The sequence below is a fragment of the Oncorhynchus keta genome, chromosome 37 (assembly GCF_023373465.1).
Source record: "Oncorhynchus keta strain PuntledgeMale-10-30-2019 chromosome 37, Oket_V2, whole genome shotgun sequence".
NCBI lineage: Eukaryota > Metazoa > Chordata > Actinopteri > Salmoniformes > Salmonidae > Oncorhynchus > Oncorhynchus keta.
The window spans coordinates 26,435,252-26,461,966 of record NC_068457.1 but is presented as its reverse complement, the minus strand read 5'-3'; the positions used below and the strand labels follow the sequence as shown (position 1 = coordinate 26,461,966).

The following is a 26,715-nucleotide window of genomic DNA, read 5'->3' as shown; positions in this document are numbered from 1 at the left end:
CTGATTTTAAATGGTGATATTACTGTAAACAGAGCTATAACAACCTACCCCTGATTTTAAATGGTGATATTACTGTAAACAAGGAGGAGCTATTACAACCTACCCCTGATTTTAAATGGTGATATTACTGTAAACAGAGCTATAACAACCTACCCCTGATTTTAAATGGTGATATTACTGTAAACAGAGCTATAACAACCTACCCCTGATTTTAAATGGTGATGTTACTGTAAACAGAGCTATAACAACCTACCCCTGATTTTAAATGGTGATGTTACTGTAAACAAGGTGACAATGGGCAGTTTTTCTTTTTTAAATACAGCATATAGTTTTATATCACAGGTGGTAACACAATCCATATAAAGAATGTTTAATAATTAAAAACAATTAAAACATTTTACAGATCAAGCAAGAATAATAGCCTGATTTTATAAACCGTGTCAAATCAAGTGGAAATGGAATCGAACACAAGCAACATACATTATCAAAATAAATAATAGAAACTCAAACAAGACGATATATCAAAGAGCAAAAATGTGCATTATCATCATTACATTCTGAGGTCTCAAATACATTCACACATTACACTGGTATAACAGGAAGAACAAAACTATCTGTAGTTCCATAGATTTATAATAACGATACACTGTAAACTTAACTTGAACAAAAGTGCAACAAGGTCAATCACATTGAAGTGGGTTGAAATCAAATAAATTAATAGGTTATTTAGAACATAAAATAAATAGATAAATCTATTCTACTTGGTGTATGTTATAATAAAGTACAGTCAAACAGTAGGTGGCGCTGTCCCAATAGATGATGAGGTAACCTAGCCTGACGACTCAAACTAAATTCTTCCACTGCTTTGTCCTTCACCACATACGTTAGTCTGAATATGGGTAGGGTTATTATTGAAGTTGTTTGTGGTGACGAGGGGCACGACGGGTGTTGTACAAAACAATGTCTCCAGCGATTGGATTGTCTCTAAGCAATCACAGTAACAGCCAATGATGAATTTTCAAACCCCTGTTTAACCCACGTGTGTTCTAGCTCTGACTCAACCCATCGTTACTGGACAAATCAGATGGCCCAGAATGTGTTAGCATTCGGTGAAAAGCTGGGGAGGTACTCAAATCCAGACTCATTGCGAAGAAACTAATGTCCTTTGGCGTAACATTTGGCTGGAGCAAGGCTTTTGGGTAGCCAGGCAACAAGTAACCAACCTCATATCACAACACTCACCTACAAGAGGTCATCAATCTCTCAAAAACCTAAAAGTGCCATTTCAGTACCTCTAAACAGCATTAACCATATCATGGCTTGTATAATAAATGTGTTAATTAGCTTATTTATGACTGTGTAAGAATGATTCAACAAGGTTCAACATCCAGGCTCAGTAACAACAGGTGCTCCAGTCCTCAACAAAAACAGCTGTCTGCTTCAGTGCATATAAGCACAGGCAGCAACAACAGACAGATGTTTACACAATGCTCCTAAGACGGTCCTGCTCGTCTGCTGTGGTTGCCAACGCTGCTTGCCTGCAACCTGCCAGAGAGAATGTGAAGGTTACTATACTGTACTACAGTGAATCTAAAAGGACGTTATCCATAAACATTCCTGAGCTCCAAGGTATCAGTTTATTTGATAAAAGACAGAACCATATATTGAGTTGATGACTCAATTCATTCCACTTGTCTTACTAAGACGATTAAAATAAAGATAATATTGTGCGGACTCACCTTTTTTCTTTTGAAGCTCGACACATCCAAAGATGACTAAAAGGGAGATGATTAGGAACACTGGGATGCCAACCGCCCACGGGGATGTCCTCTTGTCATCTGGAAGGTGAAACATGAAACTCCAGTGAGCATGTGTTTGGAGAGACAGCATTTACTCCCAAGAGAAAAACAAGGAATTTTACACCCTTTTTTAATGCATTCAGTTTGAATAACATGTTGATATCATGTTCTGTCCCATCTATCCAATCATATCATCCATCACGTAGCTTCCCTGAGGGGCTGGAAACCACCCAGAACTCAACACAACACTTGACTACAGTGTGATTTTAAAAAGGGAGTGACTCGTGATGCTTTGCCATGGTGGTCAACATTAAACCCAACTGGTGAGATAAAATTACTAACAGCACTAATAGCATCACAACATTAGCCTCTTGGAACCAGCCTGAAATCGCTGCGTTCTGTTTTCAGGAAACAGAATGTTTCACTATTGCACGATGGATGATGTTGGTCACAAGGCTATCACAACATGCCCCTGGGGATGATGTAGCCTGTTAAATAGAACGCCAAATTCATGTATCCAAATGTAAATGTTTATTATTAATATCATGAATTTGGCATGCCATTTATAGATCTAGGGTGGATGTTTTCTCAATGTTGTTTTCAAGTTGGACCATTCTGACACGCTAAAAGAGTATGGTTTAGAAGTATATGACACGTCAACATTACGTACCCTCTTCAACCTCCCTCTCTCCAGGGAGAATAGGAAGCAGGACCAGCTCGTGTCTCTGTGTCCTCATCCCATTGTTTATGATACAGTCCACGTATCCCCCTGAGCCTGGCAACAGTTGGAGGGTGATGTTGCTATTGGCTGTTATAGTTTGGTCTTTGTTAATGACAGTCCAGTTGTTAGGTGTCTTTATGAGTGCTGCAGCAGATACGTTCCATTGGATCCAAGGTGCTGGTTTACCTGTGGCAGAGCAGCTGACCACAACTTCCATGTCTGCTTTAGGTTCAGTGCTGGGGACTTTTTGCATTGTGGCTCTCACTTCAGATAAACCTTTGAATGAATGAAACAGGGAATATTAGATCATATTGATTTTTATTTATATGACTTATTTTACCAGACAGATCAATTAAGAATAGCTTTCAAAATATGTATCATGTTTTCATATGTTTTGACACCAGCAAATGTCCCTTATTAATGCAGCAGAGTTCATGGTCGTTCAGACAGTTTTGGGAAATCCTGCCAGTGATGTAACAATGCCAATATGGTGATTTTATAGTTGAAGTTAGCTGGTGTTCTAAACTATAGTGTTTCTATTCCCCTAATAAAACCCCTAATAAACTGCCCATACTGTATTATTCAGATATCATTCCTTAGTAAATGTCCTGCTGTAAAGGCTGACTAAAGGATTATTCTATATTTAGCGAAGCACCAGATGTAAGGACCTTTATATTACATGTATTGGTGGTTTTGTATATACATGTGTTAGTTTAGCATCTACAGTACATTCGTAAAGTATTCAAACCTCTTCCATTTTTCCACATTTAGTTACCTTACAGACTTATTCTGAAATGTATAAAATAAATACAAATTCCTCATCAATCTGCACACAATACCCCATAATGACAAAGCAAAAACATGTTTAGATATTTTTGCAAATCATCATCAAAAAAATAATAATAATTACTACATTTTAGGCTGTAATGTAACAAAATGTGGGAAAAAAGTCAAGGGGTCTGAATACTTTTCGAATTAACTTTATGTATTGCTTATGAAGTCTTTATGAATGCTCGATAAGAGTGTTTCCCAAAAAATATAATCTTCAAGGATACTCCCAGTGACTTCCACTTCAATACCAGCACACCTGATTCAACTTGGTCTAATCAAGGGCTGAATAATTAGTTGACCAGGTGTGCTTGTACCTGTGCTGACCTACGATTATTATTTTGAGTTAAAATATCACTTACATTAAAATGTTGTAACTTCAACTGAATAGAGAACAATAGAGGTACGCCCTTAAAACCGTTATTATTCAGTGCATTAAATACCTTGAACGGTAAGACACGTCTGCTTGCGTCTTGATCCACTCGGGTAAACATTAAAGGAACAAATATAGCAGGCTTCGTCTGCCCATGTTACGTTTTTCACGGTAATAGACGTTGAGTTGAGAGATGCCTCCGTGAAAACCACCTTGCCTCGGTGCGGGTCTATGATTTGAGCTCCAAACCGCTTGCTGTAGGTGGCCAGATTCTCCACCGAGTCGTCTTTGAACAGCCTCTGCCAAGTGACTTGCAGCACACCTGTCGGGTCCACATGAGTGCAGGTATATGATGCGTCGGCATTGAAGTCAACACTGGTGTCTCCTCTAGCTACGACGTTGACAGAGACCGCTACAAAAGGAAGAAGGCAAGTTAACAGGTAAATAAATAAAACAAGTTTAGCCTACATACAAAATAATCAATAACCTGTCAAACGTGGGAAATGTTGTTTACCAAACCCATCTCATCTTATATGAGCAGAATCAACCCCTAGTCAGAAGCCATGGAAAACAATTTACCTTCAGAGAGCAGGCATAAGAGAACGAGAAAAGTATTCATTCTCAGCTGCTGAATGTTGACTTAAGCTCATGGTTTTGTTTCTCACGTTGGACCATAATATATTGATTCTTTAGTTGCACGTGAAGTGAGTCAGATTCAACGAAAGTGAAAGAGTGTTTTTGGAAAGCCCTTAAATTGTTGAGGGGGTATAGAGTAGCCTAGTTCCCCAGTGGTTCCCGGCCGTAGCCAATTACAATGTGACATCTACTGTAAAATACGTGACAAGGAAGAAGGAACTATTAGTTTTTTGTTTTTGTGTGGCGCACATTAGGCTGAAGCTGAATGACGTCATTGCGACAAAATAAACGCGGAAATGTATTTATTTTGACGTAACATTTTTTTGGTTCACATGCTCTGTGCCGAACTAAAATACAATATAGAGGTCACCACATCAAAGGTATCGAAAGGCTACTGTAACCACAGCCAGTTCCAAACCAATTGGCTGCTAATGCTCCACCCCAGAAACTAAACATGCCTACACTAACTGCACTTGATGAACATAGCATAGCATACATTTCAGTCAATCTACAGTACCAGTCAAAAGTCTGGACACACCTACTCATTCAAGGGTTTTTCTTTATTTTTACTAGTTTCTACGTTTTAGAATAGTAGTGAAGACATCAAAACGATGAAGTAACACATGTGGAATCATGTAGCAACCATAAGTGTTAAACAAATCAAAATATATTTAGATTTTTCAAAGTAGCCACCCTTTTGCCTTTGACTGCTTTGCACACTCTTGGCATTCTCTCAACTAGCTTCACCTGGAATGCTTTTCAAACTATCTTGAAGGAGTTCCCACATATGCTGAGCACTTGTTGGCTGCTTTTTCTGCAGTCCAACTCATTCTAAACCATCTCAATTGGGTTGAGGTTGGGTGATTGTGGAAGTCATCTGATGCAGCACTCCATCACTCTACTTCTTGGTCAAATAGCCCTGGAGGTGTGTTGGGTCATTGTCCTGTTGAAAAACAAATGATAGTCCCACTAAGCGCAAACCAGATGGGATGGCGTATCGCTGCAGAATGCTGTGGTAGCCATGCTGGTTAAGTGTGCCTTGAATTCTAAATAAATGACAGACAGTGTCACCAGCAAAGCACCCCCACACCATCACACCTCCTCCTCCACGCTTCACGGTGGGAACCACACATGTGGAGCTCATCCGTTCACCTACTCTGCGTCTCACAAAGATACGGTGGTTGGAACCAAAAATATAACATTTGGACTCATCAGACCAAAGGACAGATTTCCACCGTTCTAAAGTCCAATGCTTGTTTTTCTTGGCCCAAGCAAGTCTCTTCTTATTATTGGTGTCCTTTAGTAATGATTTCTTTGCAGCGATCTGACCATGAAGGCGTAACTCATGCAGTCTCATCTGAACAGTTGATGTTGAGGTGTGTGTTACTTGAACTCTGAAGCATTTATTTAGGCTGCAATTTCTGTGGCTGGTAACTCTAATGACTTTATCTATGGGTCTTCCTTTCCTGTGGCGGCCCTCATTAGTGCCAGTTTCATCATAGTGATTGACGGTTTTTGTGATTGCACTTGAACAAACTTTAAAAGTTCTCAACATTTTCTGGATAGATTGACCTCCATGTCTTAAAGTAATGATGGACTGTCGTTTCTCTGAGCTTTTTTGGGCTCTTCTTGCCAAAATATGGACTTGGTATTTTATCAAGTAGGGCTATCATCTGTGAACCACACCTACCTTGTCACAAAACAACTGGCTGAAATGCATTAAGAAGGAAAGAAATTCCACAAATTAACTTTTAACAAGGCACACGTGTTCATTCAAATGCATTCCAGGTGACTACCTCATGAAGCTGGTTGAGAGAATGCCAAGAGTGTGCAAAGCTGTCAAGGCAAAGGGAACTACTTTGAAGAACCTCAAATATAAAATATATTATACACTTTTTTTGGTTACTACATGATGTGTCATTTCATAGTTTTGATTTCTTCACCATTATTCTGCAATTTCTAAAATAGTAAAAATAAATTAAAACCCTTATATGAGTAGGTTTCCAAACTTTTGACTGGTACTGTACAAAAACATTTTACAATGTGGGAAATGATGACACTGTGTTATGGTAATAAGGTGAGCATTTTATGAGTGAGACATTTTCAAGATTTTAAATCTATTACAGTAAGTAATGTGTCTATCATAGGGGTTCACAGAGTTTCTTCAACATGCTTCTCACATTAAGTGCTGTTCTGGTAATTGTGTCAGTAGGAAGTTCCCAGATTCTCATCCGGGTGGTTGCTGGTCTTCATTGTTAGTCTGGTGTTATGGGTTGTGGAATTTCCTCTTCCTAGGAGATGTGTAGTGAGTGACTGTGTCTGAATGTCATAGCAAAAGGGGGAAGTCCACTGCCCCAGTAGGTAGAAAACACTAGTTGCATTACACAAGTGAAACTGAAAGCTCTTTAGATACTTATGTGACTTCATTAATTGAAAGTGATGTTAACATCACATTAGTATAACCAGTGGTGTAAAAATACTATCATGTGCTACTTCAGCAGTTTTTGGGCGTATCTGTACTTTTACTTTGCTATTTATTTTTTTGACAACTTTTACTCCACTACATTCTTAAATAAAATAAGGTCCCTGACACCCAAAGGTACTCGTTATATTTTGAATGTTTAGCAGGACAGGAAAATGGTCAAATTCTCGACAATATCTGACGGACTCACTAAACACACATCTTTTGTTTGTAAATGTTATCTGGCTTGCTAAATATAAGGAATTATAAATTATTTATACTTTTATTTTAGCTACTTAAGTATATTTGAGCAATTACATTTACATTTGATACTTAATTATTGTTTTTACCTTTGTTTAACTAGGCAAGTCAGTTAAGAACAAATTCTTATTTACAATGAGAGTCTACCGGGGAACAGTATCGTTCTGCCTTGTTCAGGTGCAGAACGACAGATTTTTGCCTTGTCAGCTCAGGGATTCGATCCAGCAACCTTTTGATTACTGGCACAACGTTCTAACCACTAGGCTACCTGCTGCCACACTTAATTATACTTAAATTCAAATACTTTTACTCAAGTAGTATTTTACTGGTTGACTTTCACTTTTACTTTAATTTTTGTTTATGGTATCGTTAAGTATGACAATTGGGTCCACCACTGAGTATAATATAGTTAATTTTATTATCATAATTGGGTTATAATTGTAATGGTACATTTCATTACATCATAAACTGCGTGTCCCATTAAAGTATAATCCCATCACTCTGTAATTTTACCATTTACAGTCCAGCTAGGAGCAGCCTTAAGGGTGGCAGATAGCCTAGCGGTGAAGAGCGTTGGGCTAATAACCGAAAGGCTGCTGGTTCGAATCCCTGAGCCCACTCCAGGGTCGCCATCAATGATGGCTGATCTCCGAGGGTGTCTCGGGGAGTGGCCCAAGAGAAGGTCTGAGTCATGGTTACTGTAGAAAGGAATAAAATGAAAGAGGATCCACTACCGGAGGGTTATTACAATACTCTGGGCCACTCTCGGTGGCCTCGGTAGTAACTGAATCCAATTCCAGGAAAGGAGAGCAGTCATAATGATACTTACAGTAGACACTCATTATCAGAAATCACTGTACACTTTGATATCCTGTGATTGTATAAAGGGTATTGGAATGTGTACTAAGAGTTATCTGGTAAAACTGAAAGTAGCCTAGTTTAGAAAGGCGGGCCAGTAACCAGAAGGTTGCTGGTGTAAATCCCATGCCAGACGGGAGAAACTTCTCCAGGGCTTCTGCAGTGTCACACTGTAGGGGCAAATTGTGTACATATGTAGTTTTGATAAAAACACATGACAGGGGAAATTGAGTAAAAAGGTATGTTCTAATCAAATTTCTGAACCAAGCATTTTCATTATATCTTGGGAAGAACCTGTTTAATATTCTGGTTAGCAGTTGTGGTCTTAAATGACTGTGGTGACATTGATGCATGTGACGCTGTCTCACTCAACCAGAGGATGTTTCCAGCTGCATCTCAACACCTATGTATATAAAAACAGACACAGTGAAAAGACAAAGATAATAATTTGAAACATATTTCTTAACAATTGATGTAGTCTACAGTACAGAATATAGACCATATCAAATATGTTACAAACTCAACGGTAAATCTAAAGTATGGAGATAGTTCAGTACAATCAGATGACGCAAGTCTCTTACACAAATATAAAGCATTCACATATGTCATCAGACAGGACACTTTTCTGGAATTTTTACTTCAGAAATGTTGCATCACTCTCCGTTCATACCGCTGTGACTAAGTCCTTTTTCAAATATAGCACAGCGACACCTAGTGGAACTGCAGTTTTATTTTCCTTTTTGTTTCTTAAAAAAAAAAGGAATTAAAATGACTGATTTTAATAATGCATGTTGCTGTGGAGGTGACGGACAGTCATGGCCTGGCTCTACTGTTCAGCAACACTAAAACCAGAGGGAGCCATAGTAATACTATGGTTTGCTCTGGTACTACACACATGCATGCATGCATACACAGTACCAGTCAAAAGTTTGGACACCCCTACTCATTCAAGGGTTTTTATTTATTTTTACTATTTTCTAAGTTGTAGAATAATAGTGAAGACATCAACACTATGAAATAACACATGGAATCATGTAGTTACCAAAAAAAATGTTAAACAAATCAAAATATTTTTTTTATTTGAGATTCTTCAAAGTAGCCACCCTTTGCCTTCATTACAGCTTTGCAAACTCTTGGCATTTTCTCAACCAGCTTCATGAAGTAGTCCCCTGGAATGCATTTCAATGAAGAGGTGTGCCTTGTTAATTTGTAGAATTTCTTTCCTTAATGCGTTTGAGCCAATCAGTTGTGTTGTGACAAGGTAGGTGTGGTATACAAAAGATAGCCCTATTTGGTAAAAGACCAAGTCCATATTATGGCAAGAACAGCTCAAATAAGCAAAGAGAAACGACAGTGCATCGTTACTTTAAGACATGAAGCTCAGTCAATCTGGAACATTTCAAGAACTTCAAGTACAGTCGCAAAAATCAAGCGCTTTGATGAAACTGGCTCTCATGAGGACCGCCCCAGGAAAGGAAGATTTTTGGTTCCAACCGCCGTGCCTTTGTGAGACGCAGAGTAGGTGAACGGATGAAGCGTGTGGGGGTGCTTTGCTGATGACACGGTCAGTGATTTATTCAGAATTCAAGGCATACTTAACCAGCATGGCTACCACAACATTCTGCAACGATACGCTATCCCATCTGGTTTGTGCTTAGTCCCACTATCATTTTGTTTTTCAACAGGACAATGACCCAACACACCTCCACACTGTATAAGGACTATTTGACCAAGAAGGAGCGTGATGGAGTGCTGCATCAGATGACCTGGCCTCCACAATCACCCAACCTCAACCCAGTTGAAATGGTTTGGGATGAGTTGGACCGCAGAGTGAAGGAAAAGCAACCAACAAGTGCTCAGCATATGTGGGAACTCCTTCAAGACTGTTGAAAAAGCATTCCAAGTGACTACCTCCATGAAGCTGGTTGAGAGACCAAGAGTGTGCAAAGCTGTCATCAAGGCAAAGGGTGGCTACTTTGAAGAATTTCAAATATATTTTGATTTGTTTAAAACTTTTTTGGGATGCTATGATTCCATATGTTATTTTGTAGTTTTGATGTCTTCACTATTATTCTACAAGTAGAAATATTGAGATGCATAGAATGTGTTCCTCCATTAAATACACACTCACAGGTGTAGTTCCCTTCATCAGATGGTTGTATGTTGGTGATGTGTAGAAATACTCCACCACTCTCTATCTGTAGTGTGACTCTGGGGTCACAAGTGCTGTCTGTACCAATATTTTTTTGGTCAGATATGACACTTGACAGTCATTCCCAATACTTATCACTCTAGCTTACATATTACATAAATAATGTTGTTAATGGTTTGGGCAGGTAAGAGTTCCTAAATCTGCTCCTGTTTCCAATGTTTCTACTTGAATCTCTGTAAAAAATGAAGGGACATGGCTTGTGAGTATATTGTTTAATTTCAAATGTTTATTTTGCATTGACTAGCATTACAATGCACATTTTTTTTGCATTAGTGAAAGGTGTGTAAAAAAAAAAACGTTTTTAATAACACATTTATAAATGAATGAGAATATTCTGAATCAAATGTTGCTGCTTCCCTGAATGCATTTCAAATGGTGCTGAGTGGAACTCCTATTGTTATACAAGGTGATGATGACACATTAACATTTCACTAATATCAGAGGACAGGACCTCTTTCAGTGTTGTGCGTGCTTTGTGTTTGAGGAAAGGACTAATCTTACGTTCAGAGACTGTGCACACACCCCACACCAGCAGAAGCAGAGAAAGCCTCAAGGCACGTCTTCCACACATAATGACCCACTGCAGAACCAGACGTTGGTCCAATATGTTCTGCTCAGACCAACAGCAGAACAAAAGTCGAACCAAAGTGATGGTCCTTGGACAGGTTGTATCCAGTCACATAATCTTGTGACAGCACCACTTCCTCTCGGCTGTGTAACTGTATTCTATTTTCTGTGTTTACTTTCACAATGACAATACATCCCTTGGGCTCTGCAGTACAACCACTACATATAATAAACTGTGTCAAGAGCTCATCTTCCTCGCTCTCGCAACAATGATGGCTTCTGACAGCTCTTCAAGACTGAGGGGGGTTTATATCAAGTGTATGTAAGTGATGGTTAGATCTGGTCCAACAGGTTAATAACATATTTAATATGTAATAATAACATTTATATACAAATTACTTTTTAATACATCTGCAGCAGGGCAATAAAGTCCAGGGGCCTCATTTATAAACCCTACATACTTATAAAATAGAGCCCAGAATGTATGTGCACCAGTAGGGATGCGTTGGTAAAATCACCGGGAAGCCAATCCAGAAAAAAAGCCATATTACAACCTATGTGTTGTGATAATTGCATTGTTTGCTCTGTAACCTGTTAGTTCATATGCCTTGACACCATGATGTATAGACCTAAAGGCTGAGACAATAAGAAGACACAGTGGCAGAATAAATTCAACCACACCTTTTTAAAATTAATTACACTATATAACTGAGATCAACATCTGTCTGGTGAAGTCTACAAAACATATTGCTATGTAACAAACAGTTATGTGACCTACAGCATTGTCAAACAAGGTAATGTTTCCAACATTTTCAGACTACTAAACAACTATTGGTTTAGGACCATGGAGAGTTACCTCGAGTCACAGCTGCCTCCACTATTCCAGCACCATTTCAACATCTAATCACCTATGCTTAGTCTAATAAAGTGATAACTAAAAGATACCTAAAACTATTTAGTCCAATCAACGTAAGCTAAATATGTGGCTGTCCATGGTACTGATTTCTGTGTGTGCGTGCAAGTAGAATAAACATGTTGACTCACCCTACTTGCAGAGAAACACCAATGCCATTGTCACGTTCTGACCTTTATTTCCTTTGTTTTGTCTTTATTTAGTATGGTCAGGGCGTGAGTTGGGGTGGGCAGTCTGTTTGTTTTTCTATGTTGGGGTTTTGAGTTCAGCCTAGTATGGTTCTCAATCAGAGGCAGGTGTCGTTAGTTGTCTCTGATTGAGAATCATACTTAGGTAGCCTGGGTTTCACTGTTGGTTTGTGGGTGATTGTTTCCGTGTGAGTGTTTGTTGCCACACGGTACTGTTTCGGTTTTGTTCGTTTCACGTTTATTGTGTTCAGTTTATGTTTTTAAATAAACGTTATGGACACTTACCACGCTGCACATTGGTCCTCCGATCCGTCTCGCTTCTCCTCCTCAGAAGAGGAGGTGGAATGCCGTTACAGCCATCCTCTTTCATGTTGCCTAAATGGTCTATCACTCTGTCAAACAGTACACGCGTTTAGTTTTTATTGTCCTAGGCTACCTGGCTAAAATACTTGCTCGCTAGACTCACTTCCTTTTATGGACAATGATACACTAGGCCAGATAGTTAACATTAGCATACTACATCTAGCTACATGTTGAACTTCCATCCTCTCAAGCCAGGGGCACAATGTATTAATTTATGGGTGGATCAGAATCGACGTTATAATCATTGGCCAGTACAGAGAATTAAGTAAAGCCACAAGTCTAAATCTCCATCCATGGCTAATTTAGGAAAGGGCAGATTTTTAGCTAGCTAGTTAGCCACCGTAGTACAACACAACGAGATGCAACAATTCACATTTTTTTCTGTCAATAAAGACATTTAGCTTGTGATGTGATTGGTCTGAAGCCAAATCCAGACTGGCTTCCCTTGACAATTTTTGTTTGTTTTGGTGCACCAGGACCATTCACAGCGGAATGATGGGCATTTTCAGGCAGAGTTTTAATACTCTTTCATACATATACAGTTTCAAGACTGCTCTGATTTATAATTGGAAACATGCAGGTGCCCAGTCTTTTCAGAAATGGCACACGCATTAGTGTGAAATTTACGCAATGGTTATAAATGAGGCCCCTGTGGTTTGTGAGGGAGCTTGTGAGAGGATTTTGCACCTATAACATTTCTGTCAAAAAGTAAAGTTGATATCTTATTTGGTAACTGCACCAGAAGCAGCCTGAATACAAACATACTGGCCAACTGCAGAACCACACATTACTCAATGTTGTCTGCTGAGACTGAGTACAGAACTCAACGTCTATCCAACGTTAGTTGTTCAACAGAGAAACAAATTAAAACTTGGGTTGACAAGTTATAATGGACCTTGAGAGCTGACCTGTCTTACTGTTTCACATAAACACTTTGACCTCTGCTAGTGCATCCTGGTCTTTGCAAAGCACCACAAGGCCGAATTATTAACTACAGCCACCTCAACAGGTCCACTTCCTCCTTTATACACCAACAATGATAGATACTGCACCACCACAAGACTGAAGGGTTCTTATATCATATAAGCCTGATGTACTGTAGATAATGGTTTGTTTTCCTCTAGAGTGTACATGCTGGGTTAGATCCATACAGTATACATATTACTATAGAGGCCATGGATCTGTTTGGAAGTGAAGTTTTAATGAATGCTTTAGTTTTGTCGTTACATCTCTTCACCTGAACATGTAATTCATGTAGGCCTACATGATACATGGAGATGGAACATTGAAAGCAAGGACAATACATCATCACGAAGCGTGTTGTGATGATGACTGTAAATCTCTACTGCTGCAGGGAATATCTTTTACCAATCCAATACACTGACACCTGGAGAAAATGCACATGATCACATCTGTCCACAGGAACATTGGTTCTACGTAACATAATGTGCATGATTCATACAGTAAGTGCTGATATTTACAGCAACAGAAGACGATCTACAGTACAGGACCTATTCAGCCAGGTGTCAGTAACCAATCAATACAATTATATTAAGTCGGCGTATCAGCTGTAAAAATAGGGGCATTACAGTAATCAATATATACAGTAAATGGACATACTGTACAGTTGTATATCCAGGGCTGGTGAAATAGTATTTAACCCCTAGTGATAGAAAAAGGTGTCTAATTCCCTGTTGTCAATGGTGCCAGAGGTCAGGGGTTAGGTGGCAGCTGCAGAGTTGAGTAAAGCCCATTGTCTCTCCTTGTGAACGTGCTGTAGGGCTCAATGTCCTGTTGCTCCACCTACAAAGACATTAACAATATGTCACCATATTACACTGTAGAATCTCATATGGGGCTTTGGAAATATTTGTAAATGTTGGCAAATTCAATCTAACTCTAACTTATTGAAAATGTGAAGGAGCATAGTCTGCAGATGCCTTACAGGTAATATCAAGCAGTAACAGCCCTGACAGTCTTATGACTCCAGGTAACATCAAGCTGTAACAGCCCTGACAGTCTTATGACTCCAGGTAACATCAAGCAGTAACAGCCCTGACAGTCTTATGACTCCAGGTAACATCAAGCAGTAACAGCCCTGACAGTCTTATGACTCCAGGTAACATCAAGCAGTAACAGCCCTGACAGTCTTATGACTCCAGGTAACATCAAGCAGTAACAGCCCTGACAGTCTTATGACTCCAGGTAACATCAAGCAGTAACAGCCCTGACAGTCTTATGACTCCAGGTAACATCAAGCAGTAACAGCCCTGACAGTCTTATGACTCCAGGTAACATCAAGCAGTAACAGCCCTGACAGTCTTATGACTCCAGGTAACATCAAGCAGTAACAGCCCTGACAGTCTTATGACTCCAGGTAATATCAAGCAGTAACAGCCCTGACAGTCTTATGACTCCAGGTAACATCAAGCTGTAACAGCCCTGACAGTCTTATGACTCCAGGTAACATCAAGCAGTAACAGCCCTGACAGAAAAGACAGTTGCATCACCTCCTTAAAGGTGTACACCGCTTTCTGCTGTGTTCTCCTGCTGTGTAAAAGAACAGAAGACCTGTGAATGAACGTAACAAAACATGGTTTTACACAGCAGATGCTTTCTGGAACAAAATGTTATGTGTGTTTGTGCGTGGCTGCATGCATGTTTTGTTCCAACACTCATTTTTGACAAGGAAGGAAGTGAGAAACCTCAACAGTTCAGTTATTAGTGACCTACAATAACCTTATCGAGTCAGACTTTAACGTAGGTCAAGTAGCCTATATCATACATCAGGGTATTTCATATGATCTCAGTTTTATCTGTTCATGCTCTATTGGCAGCTCTTTGTCACTCATAGTCACACCATTGACATTTAGTTGGCAAGCGAGCACAAACAAATCTTGGACCTAAAGTATAGCCTACCGCATATTTCTGAGTCCCATAGTTCTCTATATCAATTGTAGATCAGATTGCTATTTGAGATTGAACTTACATTATATTATTACAGTACCTCCATAACAAAGGAATTGATTAATTCAATTACCAAATATGTCAAATATCAATCAACTTTTCTTTTAACAAGCTAACAAGAATCTCTTACTTGACATTACATTTCCTCCTGATTATTCCAACAAGGACCACGACGGCTACAAATCCTGCAAAGGCGGTTATTATCATGACATTGAAAGGACGTTGGAAAGAAAGGATGTTTGTGACATGGGATCCTGAAAAAGAAAAGAGAAGAACTCATTGTGATCCTATATGGCTTGTTTCTCTTCCTCCACTCTGGTCATGTTGACAGATGCTCAATTTGAAGACTATTTTTGATACAATCCAGTTCACTTGGACTGAGATGGTAGAAGTGACTAAATGAGAGAAAACATTCACAGTTCAAGCTAAATGTGACACGCAAACCAAACACTTACCATTGACAGAAATATTGAGATGCAAAATATCTGTTCCTCCATTAAATACACACTCACAGGTGTAGTTCCCTTCATCAGATGGTTGTATGTTGGTGATGTGTAGCAATACTCCGCCACTCTTTATCTGTAGTGTGACTCTGGGGTCACAAGTGCTGTCTGTACCATTTTGGCCAAACCGAAGAGACACTTGACACTCACTCCCACCACTTTTCCCTCTATCTATCTTACATATTACATACGTCATGTTATGAATGGTTTGGTTTGGACAGGCAGGAGTGCTCAAATCTGCTCCTGTTTCCAATGTTTTCACTTGAATCTCTGTAAACATGAAGGGAAATGGGTTGTAAGTGTATTGTTTGTTAAAATGTTTGTTTTGCATTGACTACAATTGCAATGCACCGTTTGTTGCATAAGAGAAAGTTGTGTGTGTGTGTGTGTGTGTGCGTGTGTGTGTGTGTGTGCATATATATATATATATATATTCTGACGCAAATGTTTCTGCTTCCATAAATGCAGTTCAGATTGTGCTGAGTAGAACTCCTATTCTTATACGAGGTAATGATAATGCCGTTAATATTTAACAAATGAAACATGAGGACAGGACCCCTTTCCTTTTTCATTGTTGTACAAACTGTACATGCATGCTGTGTGTTTGAGAAAAGTACACATCTTACCTTCTAAGGCTGTGCACACACACCACACCAGCAGAAGCAGAGAAAGCCTGAATGCACATCTTCCACACATACTGATCCACTGCCAAACCAAATGTTCGTCCAATATGTTCTGCTCAGACCGACGGCAGAACAAAAGGCAAACCAAAGTGATGGTCCTTTGACAGGTATGAAACAGTTACATGATCTGGTGCTGGCTGAGAGGAGGAAGTGGTGCTGGGTAAATGTATTCTCGCTTCCATGTCTGACTTTCACAAAGACAATACTTCTCTTGGGCTGTGTCTATGGGCTATGCAGTGCAACCACTACATATAATAATAAACTACGTGTCAAGAGTTCCACTTCCTGCTCCAGCAACAATGACAGATGATAGATACCACCACAAGACCGAGTCCAGGTTAATAACAGGAAACTTATCAAGTGCTATGTTTGTTATTAATAATTCATTTGAAATTATTACCTTAATAAATGCCCTATTGACACATACAGCAGAGCAATACATTATTTGAATTTAAGGGAGTTTGTGAGAGGGCGTGAGAGGATTTTGCACAGGTATATGTGTACTGTGGCACTGCTGAGTGCTGATGTACATTTTACTGATCAATACCCATTTTATTAGCATCACATTTAGGCTATCTACATCACACTAAAGGTCTCACTTCTAAAAAATAATGCATTCTTCCTCTCATGAGACAAGTGTGGCTATCTTTCAGTGACAAGGCTGAAGAGTCCTGGTTGCGTTTTGACACTGGCGGAATGCGAGCGATGTTTCTGTAGGCTACTGCGATGGCAGTTTGCAAAACAAATCCCCTCCCAATTGAAACAAATAATAATCATGATATCATTCTGCCAGGTAGGCATACTTTGTAGTTAACATTTAATTGAGAATATTAGTGGGAAAGCCTTTCTATCTACTTATAAGACACTAGCAGTAACATCAGTAGCTTGTCTCCAACTGACAACACAAAGTGATAGATAAGCGCGCGTGCCCGCACGCACACAAATACCCATGATGTTGCTTCTTCAGAAAGCTGCATACTACACTATTGTTTTTTAAACATTTAATTATTGAAACCTTATTCTTCTGCCTGTTGAGGGTGACAGTTTGGTTTGGTGGTCATCTTTCTGCTGCCACGCAATATCGTCCAGTGGACACATTCAATGGTTGTACAATTTTATAATACAAGTATCAAACTTGGTACACTAATACTTTCTACCTTAAGGACTATTTTAAAGATTGAAGGCAGTCTGGGAAGCCTGTCAATCAACCAGGACTGATATTTTAATAAAATGGCTGCCATCTGGATTTCCTGTTAGAAGAAAATAGGGTATAAAAACAAAGGGTCGCACACTCCATATGGGTAAAAAAAAAAAACACAAACCTTTCAGCATCACTGTGCCTTCTTCAGGATAAAATAGAGTCAAATCATTCCAAACAATATAAAAATTGCTAATGTTATCTTCCCACTAAATAAATCCCACAGGTAATATGGAAAGTAATTCTGATCATAAAGTACTCTTAAGACCTTATAGGTTCCACTATGCAGAAATGGCTCCTGGTTGCAAAAATTATAAGAGTTCGCCAAATTTCTGTTTGTGACAAAACAAGCAAGTATAGTGTAAAGAATCATTGTACCATCTGAACCGCTATTAAATATATTTTCCATAACCAAAAATATTGTATTTACAGCTGTTTGAAGCTGATGTACAAAACTGAAAATAAAAGACGCAACAACTAAACTTAAGAATGGGAAGCATAGAAATAGCTCACATAGAACAGATCTACCACCTCTTAGACTTGCTTTCAATGAGAATGACAGATGTAAGAAATTATAGTTTTTGTGAATTAGGTCTGGTCATCCCAAACGTTTTGGACTAGATTCACATGACCATATCTCCATAAATAATTGGTACATACAGCCCATTGATGTTTTAAAATGTTTGAGGGTGTCTGGCAAGCACAATAACATGGGTAAAAAATGCCATATATACGTATCCTTTAAACTTTTTGTAGAAAAGTGGGGAAAACTGATCCCTGGTTGACTTATGCTTCCCAAATTGGAGACAATCTTTAAAATGTCTAGTATTAGTGGGCCAAGTAGGATGTTGGAACGATCTTGTGTATACTGTATTTGGTTCTTATCCACTGTTTGTTTCACTTTCACCTCCTGGCCAGCAGAGGGCAATACCACGTTCCCCTCCCCTCAAATTACCCATTGTTAGTTTCTACATCGGTGGTCTTTATCAAATCTGTCAGATTTCTCGGGTGCTTTACACCCAGTACACAGTTTAAAAGTCCAGTTAAACATTAATGCAGGTAAGCGCCATACATTATGATTTTGCAGTCGGTTTATTAAGCGGTGTAGCTAGCTCAGAGCGGTCTGATTCAACTTTTAGAAGCTGCGTTTGCTGTGTCTTAAGGTTTGCATTACAATGTGTTGGCTAGCTAACGTAGCTGATTTAGCTCGCTAGCAAGCAAGGATTAGCCTGCTGTCTAATTCTTCACTCAGCTAAACGTGTATTCTGGTTTTGGACTAGCCATACAGTCTATTGTCATGTTATGACACTTCTTGCTAAATTGTATTTTGCTTGCTGTTCAGCAATATCTCTTTCTGTTTTGCTTCCCAATGCAATGCTGTACCAGTCATGGCTTGTAACGTTATCCTTCTGCTTTCTCTAGTCACTGATCATGAAAAGTTCAAAGGAAGCTGTGCAGACTGCTGCCAAGGAGTTCCTGCAGTTCGTGAACAAAGGAGTGTCTCCATACCACGGTAAGAACACGTATAATTCTAGGACTGGTAATTTGATAGTTAAAGAAATGGTGTCAGTACTACAGGTTCAGAACAATGGCAATATAATATTTTGTAGGCATGTAGCTGTCAAGAGCATGTAAACCAAATGCAGTGGGAGACTATTTGTCCCTAACTTAAATGGACCTTGATCTCTAAATAAGATAGATATCTTGCAGGCGGATGTCCTCTTTCTGAGCCTGTATGGATGCTGTTTTGTTGTGTAGCCTACCTTTGCACTCTGCTCCATGTACAGTCCATTCACATTATCCTTTGCCTAGATCTCCTCCTGAGCTGTCTTAAAGCCACCCTCTTATCAGACAGTTAATTGATATGTCCCCCGGTTGCACAGGTTGTAACTCATAAAAGGAACGATGTGGCTTGAAGTTAATGTCCTGCTCTTTTCACTCTGTCCTATTTGTGAGCAGTGGTTGATGAGTGTAAGTCTCGTCTGCTGGGGGCTGGCTTTACTGAGCTGAAGGAGACTGAGCAGTGGAACATCAAGCCTGCCAGTAAGGTCAGTCAGTACATGGAGGTTCCAGTCTGACACTAATCTACACTGCTTTATAGGGCTTCATCATATAGGGATCAAATAATATTTTCCTGTTAAACTGTGCTTGATTGAGAACTAACTACTCTTCTCTCAACAGTACTTTGTGACCCGTAACTACTCCTCCATCATCGCTTTTGCTGTGGGTGGACATTTCAAGCCAGGCAATGGCTTCACTATGATTGGAGCACACACAGACAGCCCCTGTCTGAGGGTAAGGATGAAATTCTACATTTGGGACACGCTGGGAAAATTACTGGGCCGTGTTCATTAGGGACAAAACGTTTTGAAACCGTGAGGTAATGTCTGAACTCCATTTTTAAGAACAAATATTTTAGTTTTCTGTTCCCAAACGATTTGCTCAACTGTACCCTACTGAACACGACCCAGGGCTAACACCGCCAACCACTGGGGATAGTAGGTCATACTTGTATTTGGTCGCTAACTTGACACCCTTCTCTCTCTGTGTGGTTGATTCAGATTAAGCCACGGTCTAAGAAGACCAAACAGGGCTGTCTGCAGGTCGGAGTGGAGTGCTACGGAGGAGGAATCTGGAACACCTGGTTTGACCGGGATCTGACCATCGCCGGTCGTGTTATGGTCAAGGTATGGCAATGTAACCCTACCCATCTAACCCTTCATTCACAACTGAAACGTTAAGGTTGGCCCATTCTTAGGTTTCTGAACTTTCATGAACTATGTGTTGAAGTGTGTCTGGAGAATGGAGGTGTGTTTGTGAGAGGACCTTACATGGGAGTTGTTGTGTTATTGTGGTGCAGACTGGAGATAAGCTGGTCCATCGTCTGGTTCACGTGCCCCGGCCGATCATGAGGATCCCCCACCTGGCCATCCACCTCCAGAGGGACATCAACGACTCCTTCGGCCCCAACAAGGAGAACCACCTGTAAGTCCCAGGTTGCATGTCAGAAGTCTTAACTGGCTTCCTCTCCTCCGTCTACACTGATCTGACGACAGGACAGGTGAAGGCAGTATGACAGGAATTTGCTGTCACCTGTTCTGTTCTTTCACATCAGTGCAGTTGAAGGGGAGGAGACCACTATAGACCATTGAGATACACCCCTCAAGGGACCAGGAGAACAAACATGACTTGGACAGGAAAATAAGTGTTTAGTAACTGTGTGTGTGACAGAGTGCCCATCCTAGCCACTGCTGTACAGGAGGAGTTGGAGACTGGCTACTGTTCCACTGGGGATGCCTGCGATGCCACCACTTTTGTAAGACTCTTAACTATCCAGATCTCTCACTGTACACTCTGCAGTACTAGATACAGTTATACACAGTCCAATGTACCACACACACTAATCAATCACTTGCCTTACACAACTTCAGTAGGCCTTTAGTGCATTTCTCCATCTCTCTCACTCGTCCAGGCAGAGAAGCACCACCCAGCCCTGGTGAAGGTGCTGTGTTCAGAGCTGGATGTTCAGCCTGAGGCCCTGCTGGACTTTGAGCTGTGTCTGGCTGACACTCAGCCAGGGGTGAGTCTCCTCTCCTCAACACCACCTCCTCCCTCTCTGTTAATGACATCGATAACAGATGAATGACGTGTGTCTGCTGCATAGGCAATTGGTGGTGTGTTTGAAGAGTTCATCTACTCCCCCCGTCTGGACAACCTCCACAGCTGCTACTGTGCCCTACAGGTGAGTCTCCTCTGTTCCAACTCAACACTCCACCTCCAGACACTAACACCAGCCACCTCAACAACAGGGCCGCTTCTCAAAGTACAGCTCTGAGAGTAGGAAGCTCACATCTTTTCCTCCGGTGTGTTTGAGAGGGACGAGAGGAATCGGAACATGACTACCACCATAATGTGAACGTCCTCTTTAACCTTACCATTTATTCTCCTAACCTCTACTTCCTCTTTAACCTTAACCTTCATTCCCCTAACCTTTACCCTATTTTCCTCTGTCCACTAGGCTCTGATGGACTCCTGCATCTCTGGAGACTCTTTGGCCACAGACCCCAACATCAGGATGGTGACTCTGTTTGACAATGAAGAGGTCGGTCCCCCAGTCCTGTGTTGGCTAAATTCCTTCTGTGTAGAGCTAGGGCTTCTCCTTCACTGGGCTATAGCTATGAACTATAACTAGGGCCCAGGGTTTTCTGGTGGTTAGGAAAACCCCCTGGGGACATATTCACAAAGTATCTCTGATAAGGAGTGCTGATATAGGATCAGGTTCCCCCTCTGATTAATTATAATCTAAAAGGTACAACTGATCCTAGATCAGCACTCCTTCTCTGAGATGTTTTGTCAATATGGCCTCTGTATATCTAACTCAGGGCTCTCCAACCCTGTTCCTGGAGAGATACCCTCCTGCAGGTTTAGACTCCAACCCTGTTCCTGGAGAGATACCCTCCTGTAGGTTTAGACTCCAACCCCAGTTGTAAAATGACTGATTTAGCTTATCACCCAGCTAATTAATAGAATCTGGTGCCCTAAATTAGGGTTGGAGTCTGAACCTACAGGCGGGTCTCTCCAGGAATAGGGTTGGAGTATAAACCTACAGGAGGGTAGCTCTCCAGGAACAGGGTTGGAGTATAAACCTACAGGAGGGTCTCTCTCCAGGAATAGGGTTGGAGTATAAACCTACAGGAGGGTCTCTCTCCAGGAATAGGGTTGGAGTATAAACCTACAGGAGGGTATCTCTCCAGGAACAGGGTTGGAGTATAAACCTACAGGAGGGTATCTCTCCAGGAACAGGGTTGGAGTATAAACCTACAGGAGGGTATCTCTCCAGGAACAGGGTTGGAGTATAAACCTACAGGAGGGTATCTCTCCAGGAACAGGGTTGGAGTGTGAACCTACAGGAGGGTCTCTCTCCAGGAACAGGGTTGGAGTATAAACCTACAGGAGGGAACTGGTTTGGCAAACAGTAACACTTAACACTTCCCCCTTTGGCCTGTAGGTGGGGTCAGAGAGCGCCCAGGGGGCAGCGTCCAACCTGACAGAGCTGATCCTGAGTCGACTGTCCTCCTCCCCCACCAACCTCACAGCCTTCCAGCAGGCGGTGCCACGCTCCTTCATGATCAGCGCCGACATGGCCCACGCCCTGCACCCCAACTACCAGTCAGTACCATACAGTAACCTGTCAATCACTCCAGTCTCTATAGTAACACTCCAACTACCACTCAGTTTACTCCCTATAGAAACGCCGTACTGTTAATCACTCTGTGGTTGCATCCCAATTCTCCACCATTTTCCCAAAGTGTCTACTTCCTGCCATGGATTTAATGGTGGAGCCTCCCCTCCAACCCATTATTACACCAATCAAATGTTTTTAGATCCATGACAGAAAGTGTGCAAGTGAGGTCGGGTTCTAGAACATCATCCCAACTACCAGTCAGGTTCTAGAACATCATCCCAACTACCAGTCAGGTTCTAGAACATCATCCCAACTACCAGTCACACTTTAGAAAAAGGGTGGAGAATCAGGACACAACCTCTGTCTCTAGTAACACCCCAACTACCAGTCAGGGTCTAGAACATCATCCCAACTACCAGTCAGGGTCTAGAACATCATCCCAACTACCAGTCAGGGTCTAGAACATCATCCCAACTACCAGTCAGAGGTTGTGTCCTGATTCTCTACCCTTTTTCTAAAGTGTGACTGGTAGTTGGGATGATGTTCTAGACCCTGACTGGTAGTTGGGATGATGTTCTAGACCCTGACTGGTAGTTGGGATGTTACTAGAGACAATGTGCTGTTACTCCCCATAGAAAACATACTAACATTCACACTGTCTCTACCAGTCAGGTTCAAGAACAACATCCCAACTACCAGTCAGTGTACAGTATACCTGGGGAATAGTAGTCTCATTTATATATTTATATCATATTGGATATATAATTGACTGCTGTTGTACTGTTTTTGTGCCAGCTGGGACCAGAAGACAGTTTGAAAGATGTTTGCTGTGTTTATAGTTTTAATCGACTTTCATTTTCACCCTAGGGAGAAGCATGATGAAAACCACAGACCAGCCTTCCACAAGGTACAGAGCTCAAATGACCCCCTCAGCAATACGCACTGAAAACCCACATTAGAACTGGTGGACATAATGTTGGAATCTTCTACAAAAAATGTCTACAATTTTTAGATTTAGGTAAAATAGTCATGGTGGACCTGTGTAATATTTGTGGCAGACATGCTATACATTTATGTATGTTTTCTATACAGATATCTGAAGTTGTAGTCAGTGTGATTGTCTGAATGTCCTGTCTCTCAGGGTCCTGTAGTTAAATTCAACAGTAACCAGCGCTATGCCACTACGGCTGTGACAGCCTCCATCTTGAGAGAGATCGCCAGTCGTGTTGGTGTGCCTCTTCAGGTAATTGGTGTGTGTGTGTGTGTGTGTGTGTGTGTGTGTGTGTGTGTGATTTGTTCATACATACTTGTTTCTGTGTGTGCTTGGTGCACTGCGCGGGTTTGTGATCTTGTTTCTTAAATCCACTCCGCAAGGAGCACATCTCCTAGCAAAGTAGTGCTGAGGTGAAGAAAGTGTAGTGGGGATTTAAACCAAGCCGTGGTGCAGTGGGGATTTAAACCGAGCCGTGGTGCAGTGGGGATTTAAACCGAGCCGTGGTGCAGTGGGGATTTAAACCGAGCCGTGGTGCAGTGGGGATTTAAACCGAGCCGTGGTGCAGTGGGGATTTAAACCGAGCCGTGGTGCAGTGGGGATTTAAACCGAGCCGTGGTGCAGTGGGGATTTAAACCGGGTGCAGTGGGGATTTAAACCGAGCCGTGGTGCAGTGGGGATTTAAACCGAGCCGTGGTGCAGTGGGGATTTAAACCGAGCCGTGGTGCAGTGGGGATTTAAACCGGCCGTGGTGCAGTGGGGATTTAAACCGAGCCGTGGTGCAGTGGGGATTTAAACCGTGGTGCAGTGGGGATTTAAACCGAGCCGTGGTGCAGTGGGGATTTAAACCGTGGTGCAGTGGGGATTTAAACCGAGCCGTGGTGCAGTGGGGATTTAAACCGAGCCGTGGTGCAGTGGGGATTTAAACCGAGCCGTGGTGCAGTGGGGATTTAAACCGAGCCGTGGTGCAGTGGGGATTTAAACCGAGCCGTGGTGCAGTGGGGATTTAAACCGAGCCGTGGTGCAGTGGGGATTTAAACCGAGCCGTGGTGCAGTGGGGAGTGGGGGTGGGGGGGATTTAAACCTAGCCGTGGTGCAGTGGCGAGTGGGGGGATTTAAACCAAGCTTATGGGAGAGATGAGGGAGACTGAAATGAGAACGTCTGCCTCTTAAGAGTAGATGAAGGATGTTTCGCTCCCACAAGGGCACTTTATTCACCTCAGGCCCTGGTGAAACTACCGCTCTGGTCCATTTCCCTCCCTGAGGTGTGCACTCATTCACCCCCATATGGACCCAGAGGAATGGACCGGTGTGAAGACAGATTTAAATAGCAGAGAGGCAGGAACGACAGTTCCAGTTCTGACTCATGTTGAGTTTCCCCACACAGCTGATATCCAACGTATGTCTGAGTGATTAATGGGCATCCATGGCACATGGAAATGTAATCAAAATAAATCTGAATGTAACAGTACATGTGTGTATTCTCTCCACAGATGCTTCAACTGTACCTAGTAAGCATGTGTTAATTCATTACCCTCCTGACCCTGTTTCTGTGGCCCCAGGATGTGATGGTGCGTAACGACAGCCCCTGTGGGACCACCATCGGCCCCATCCTGTCTTCCCGCCTGGGGATCCCCGTGCTGGACATCGGTGCCCCCCAGCTGGCCATGCACTCCATCAGGGAGATGTGCTGCACCTCCGGAGTGCTCCAGTCTACCAACCTATTCAAGGTACTGGACCCTGTACTAACCCACTCCAGGGTTTGGGTCAATTCAGGAAGTACACTAAATGTCCAATTCCCTTGAATTCTTGTCAATTAGGAGAATGTGGCTTTGGAATGACCCCCTGACCCTGACCCACTCCATCACACTGATACCCTTTTCACTCTGCTGTTTCTCTATGAGCCAAACTGAGCCAAGCGGTTCTGCCTGGCCTGGGTACGCATCTACTGTAGTTGCTGGACAATGTGGAAGGAAAATATCAGAGCCAGCACAGTGTGGGAACAGCATGTTAGTGTGAAAGTGGTATCAGACAGTCGGTACTTTCTATGGGTCTAATTGTGTTGTAATCTGACCAGACATAGTGAACCATAATGTCTCACTATGTTGATGTATGATGATGTGTCTTCCGTCTGTTCTTACCAGGGCTTCTTTGAGCTCTTCCCCACTGTGAGAGACATGGTGACTGTGGACTAGCCTGGGGGAAGGACACAGCATGGACAGAAGGACAGACAGATGTCCTCCTCTGGGTCTCTCTACACACTGTGTTATTTGTATACTCACATGACGCACAGTGCAACAGCAGAATGTTTTGCACACATTCAGAGGCAAGGAAAGTTTCCTTCAAATGATATTTCTGATGAACTAAAATGGTTTATAAAATAATACAATTTTAATCTACACATCCTCTCTCCTTCCCTTGTTTTTGTTCACTCATTCCACACACATATAGTCCTAAAGGCTGGACGCAAAGGGCACTGCAGCACCCCTGGACCAATTATAGGGGGTTAATTTGCTTGCTTAAAGGCACAACGGCAGATGATGCATTTCCGCACTAGATTTTCCCGTCTTGAGTTGGGATTCGAACCGGCAACCTTCTGGTTGAGGCCTGCTTCTCTAACCTCTGCCTCTGATGTTGCACTGGCGCTCCAATTGAAATCAAGTGTTTGGCCCACACTCTTTAACAAGTCTAGTACCAGTGGTGAAACAACATACAATGTTGACAAATATACTGAACAAAAATCTAAACACAACAGTTTTACTGAGTTTACAGTTCATATAAGGAAATCAGTCAATTTACATAAATTCATTAGGCCCTAATCTATGGATTTCACAATACTGGGCACTGGTGCAGCCATGGGTGGGCCTAGGAGGGCATAGGCCCACCCACTTGGAAGCTAGGCCCAGCCAATCAGAATGTGTTTTTCCCTACCAAAGGTTGTTTTTTTCAGACAGAAATACTCCTCAGTTTCATCAGCTGTCCGGTCCTGGGCTGGCGTGGTTACACGA

The 26,715-nt window shown here is 41.6% G+C and overlaps 3 protein-coding genes across 7 annotated transcripts; 1 reads left to right on the top strand and 2 right to left on the bottom strand.

Annotated features, from left to right (window-relative positions):
* Positions 1-354: 354 nt before the first annotated feature.
* On the bottom strand, positions 355-4,591 carry LOC118376398 (OX-2 membrane glycoprotein-like). Its single transcript, XM_052500026.1, has 5 exons — positions 4,301-4,591; positions 3,792-4,133; positions 2,470-2,796; positions 1,740-1,838; positions 355-1,545 (listed from the first exon to the last, which is right to left on the bottom strand). The coding sequence occupies exons 1-5, from the start codon at positions 4,338-4,340 to the stop codon at positions 1,481-1,483; spliced, it is 873 nt and encodes a 290-aa protein (XP_052355986.1). The 5' UTR covers positions 4,341-4,591; the 3' UTR covers positions 355-1,480.
* dnpep (aspartyl aminopeptidase) lies at positions 4,012-26,108 on the top strand. Of its 3 annotated transcripts, none has more exons than XM_052499959.1 (15): positions 4,012-4,161; positions 18,954-19,044; positions 19,491-19,579; positions 19,713-19,826; positions 20,093-20,218; positions 20,392-20,516; positions 20,763-20,847; positions 21,004-21,111; positions 21,196-21,273; positions 21,550-21,633; positions 22,540-22,700; positions 23,584-23,623; positions 23,858-23,959; positions 25,270-25,437; positions 25,852-26,108. In XM_052499959.1, the coding sequence occupies exons 2-15, from the start codon at positions 18,963-18,965 to the stop codon at positions 25,900-25,902; spliced, it is 1,413 nt and encodes a 470-aa protein (XP_052355919.1). In that variant the 5' UTR covers positions 4,012-4,161; positions 18,954-18,962; the 3' UTR covers positions 25,903-26,108. The 3 variants fall into 3 exon arrangements, with proteins under 3 accessions (XP_052355919.1, XP_052355917.1, XP_052355918.1); XM_052499957.1 differs by lacking the exon at positions 4,012-4,161 and adding an exon at positions 18,441-18,590; XM_052499958.1 differs by lacking the exon at positions 4,012-4,161 and adding an exon at positions 18,549-18,694.
* On the bottom strand, positions 13,361-17,972 carry LOC118376401 (uncharacterized). Of its 3 annotated transcripts, none has more exons than XM_035763112.2 (5): positions 16,277-17,972; positions 15,603-15,920; positions 15,288-15,401; positions 14,691-14,751; positions 13,361-13,983 (listed from the first exon to the last, which is right to left on the bottom strand). In XM_035763112.2, exons 1-5 carry the CDS (start codon positions 16,344-16,346, stop codon positions 13,878-13,880), a joined length of 669 nt encoding a protein of 222 aa, XP_035619005.1. In that variant the 5' UTR covers positions 16,347-17,972; the 3' UTR covers positions 13,361-13,877. The 3 variants fall into 3 exon arrangements, with proteins under 3 accessions (XP_035619005.1, XP_035619007.1, XP_035619006.1); XM_035763114.2 differs by having other exon boundaries at positions 14,691-14,730; positions 15,278-15,401; positions 16,277-17,968; XM_035763113.2 differs by having other exon boundaries at positions 15,278-15,401; positions 16,277-17,963.
* Positions 26,109-26,715: the final 607 nt, after the last annotated feature.

Coding starts and splice junctions, on each gene's coding strand:
- LOC118376398 (XM_052500026.1), bottom strand. CDS start 4,340: ATGAATACTTTTCTCGTTCTCTTATGCCTGCTCTCTGAAG. Junction 4,134..4,300: donor CTTATGCCTGCTCTCTGAAG/GTAAATTGTTTT, acceptor TTCCTTTTGTAG/CGGTCTCTGTCAACGTCGTA. Junction 2,797..3,791: donor GACGTGTCTTACCGTTCAAG/GTATTTAATGCA, acceptor ATTCATTCAAAG/GTTTATCTGAAGTGAGAGCC.
- LOC118376401 (XM_035763112.2), bottom strand. CDS start 16,346: ATGTGTGGAAGATGTGCATTCAGGCTTTCTCTGCTTCTGCTGGTGTGG. Junction 15,921..16,276: donor TGTGTGCACAGCCTTAGAAG/GTAAGATGTGTA, acceptor TCATGTTTACAG/AGATTCAAGTGAAAACATTG. Junction 15,402..15,602: donor TCTCAATATTTCTGTCAATG/GTAAGTGTTTGG, acceptor TTTCTTTTTCAG/GATCCCATGTCACAAACATC.
- dnpep (XM_052499957.1), top strand. Junction 20,517..20,762: donor CCCAACAAGGAGAACCACCT/GTAAGTCCCAGG, acceptor TGTGTGTGACAG/AGTGCCCATCCTAGCCACTG. Junction 20,848..21,003: donor CCTGCGATGCCACCACTTTT/GTAAGACTCTTA, acceptor TCACTCGTCCAG/GCAGAGAAGCACCACCCAGC.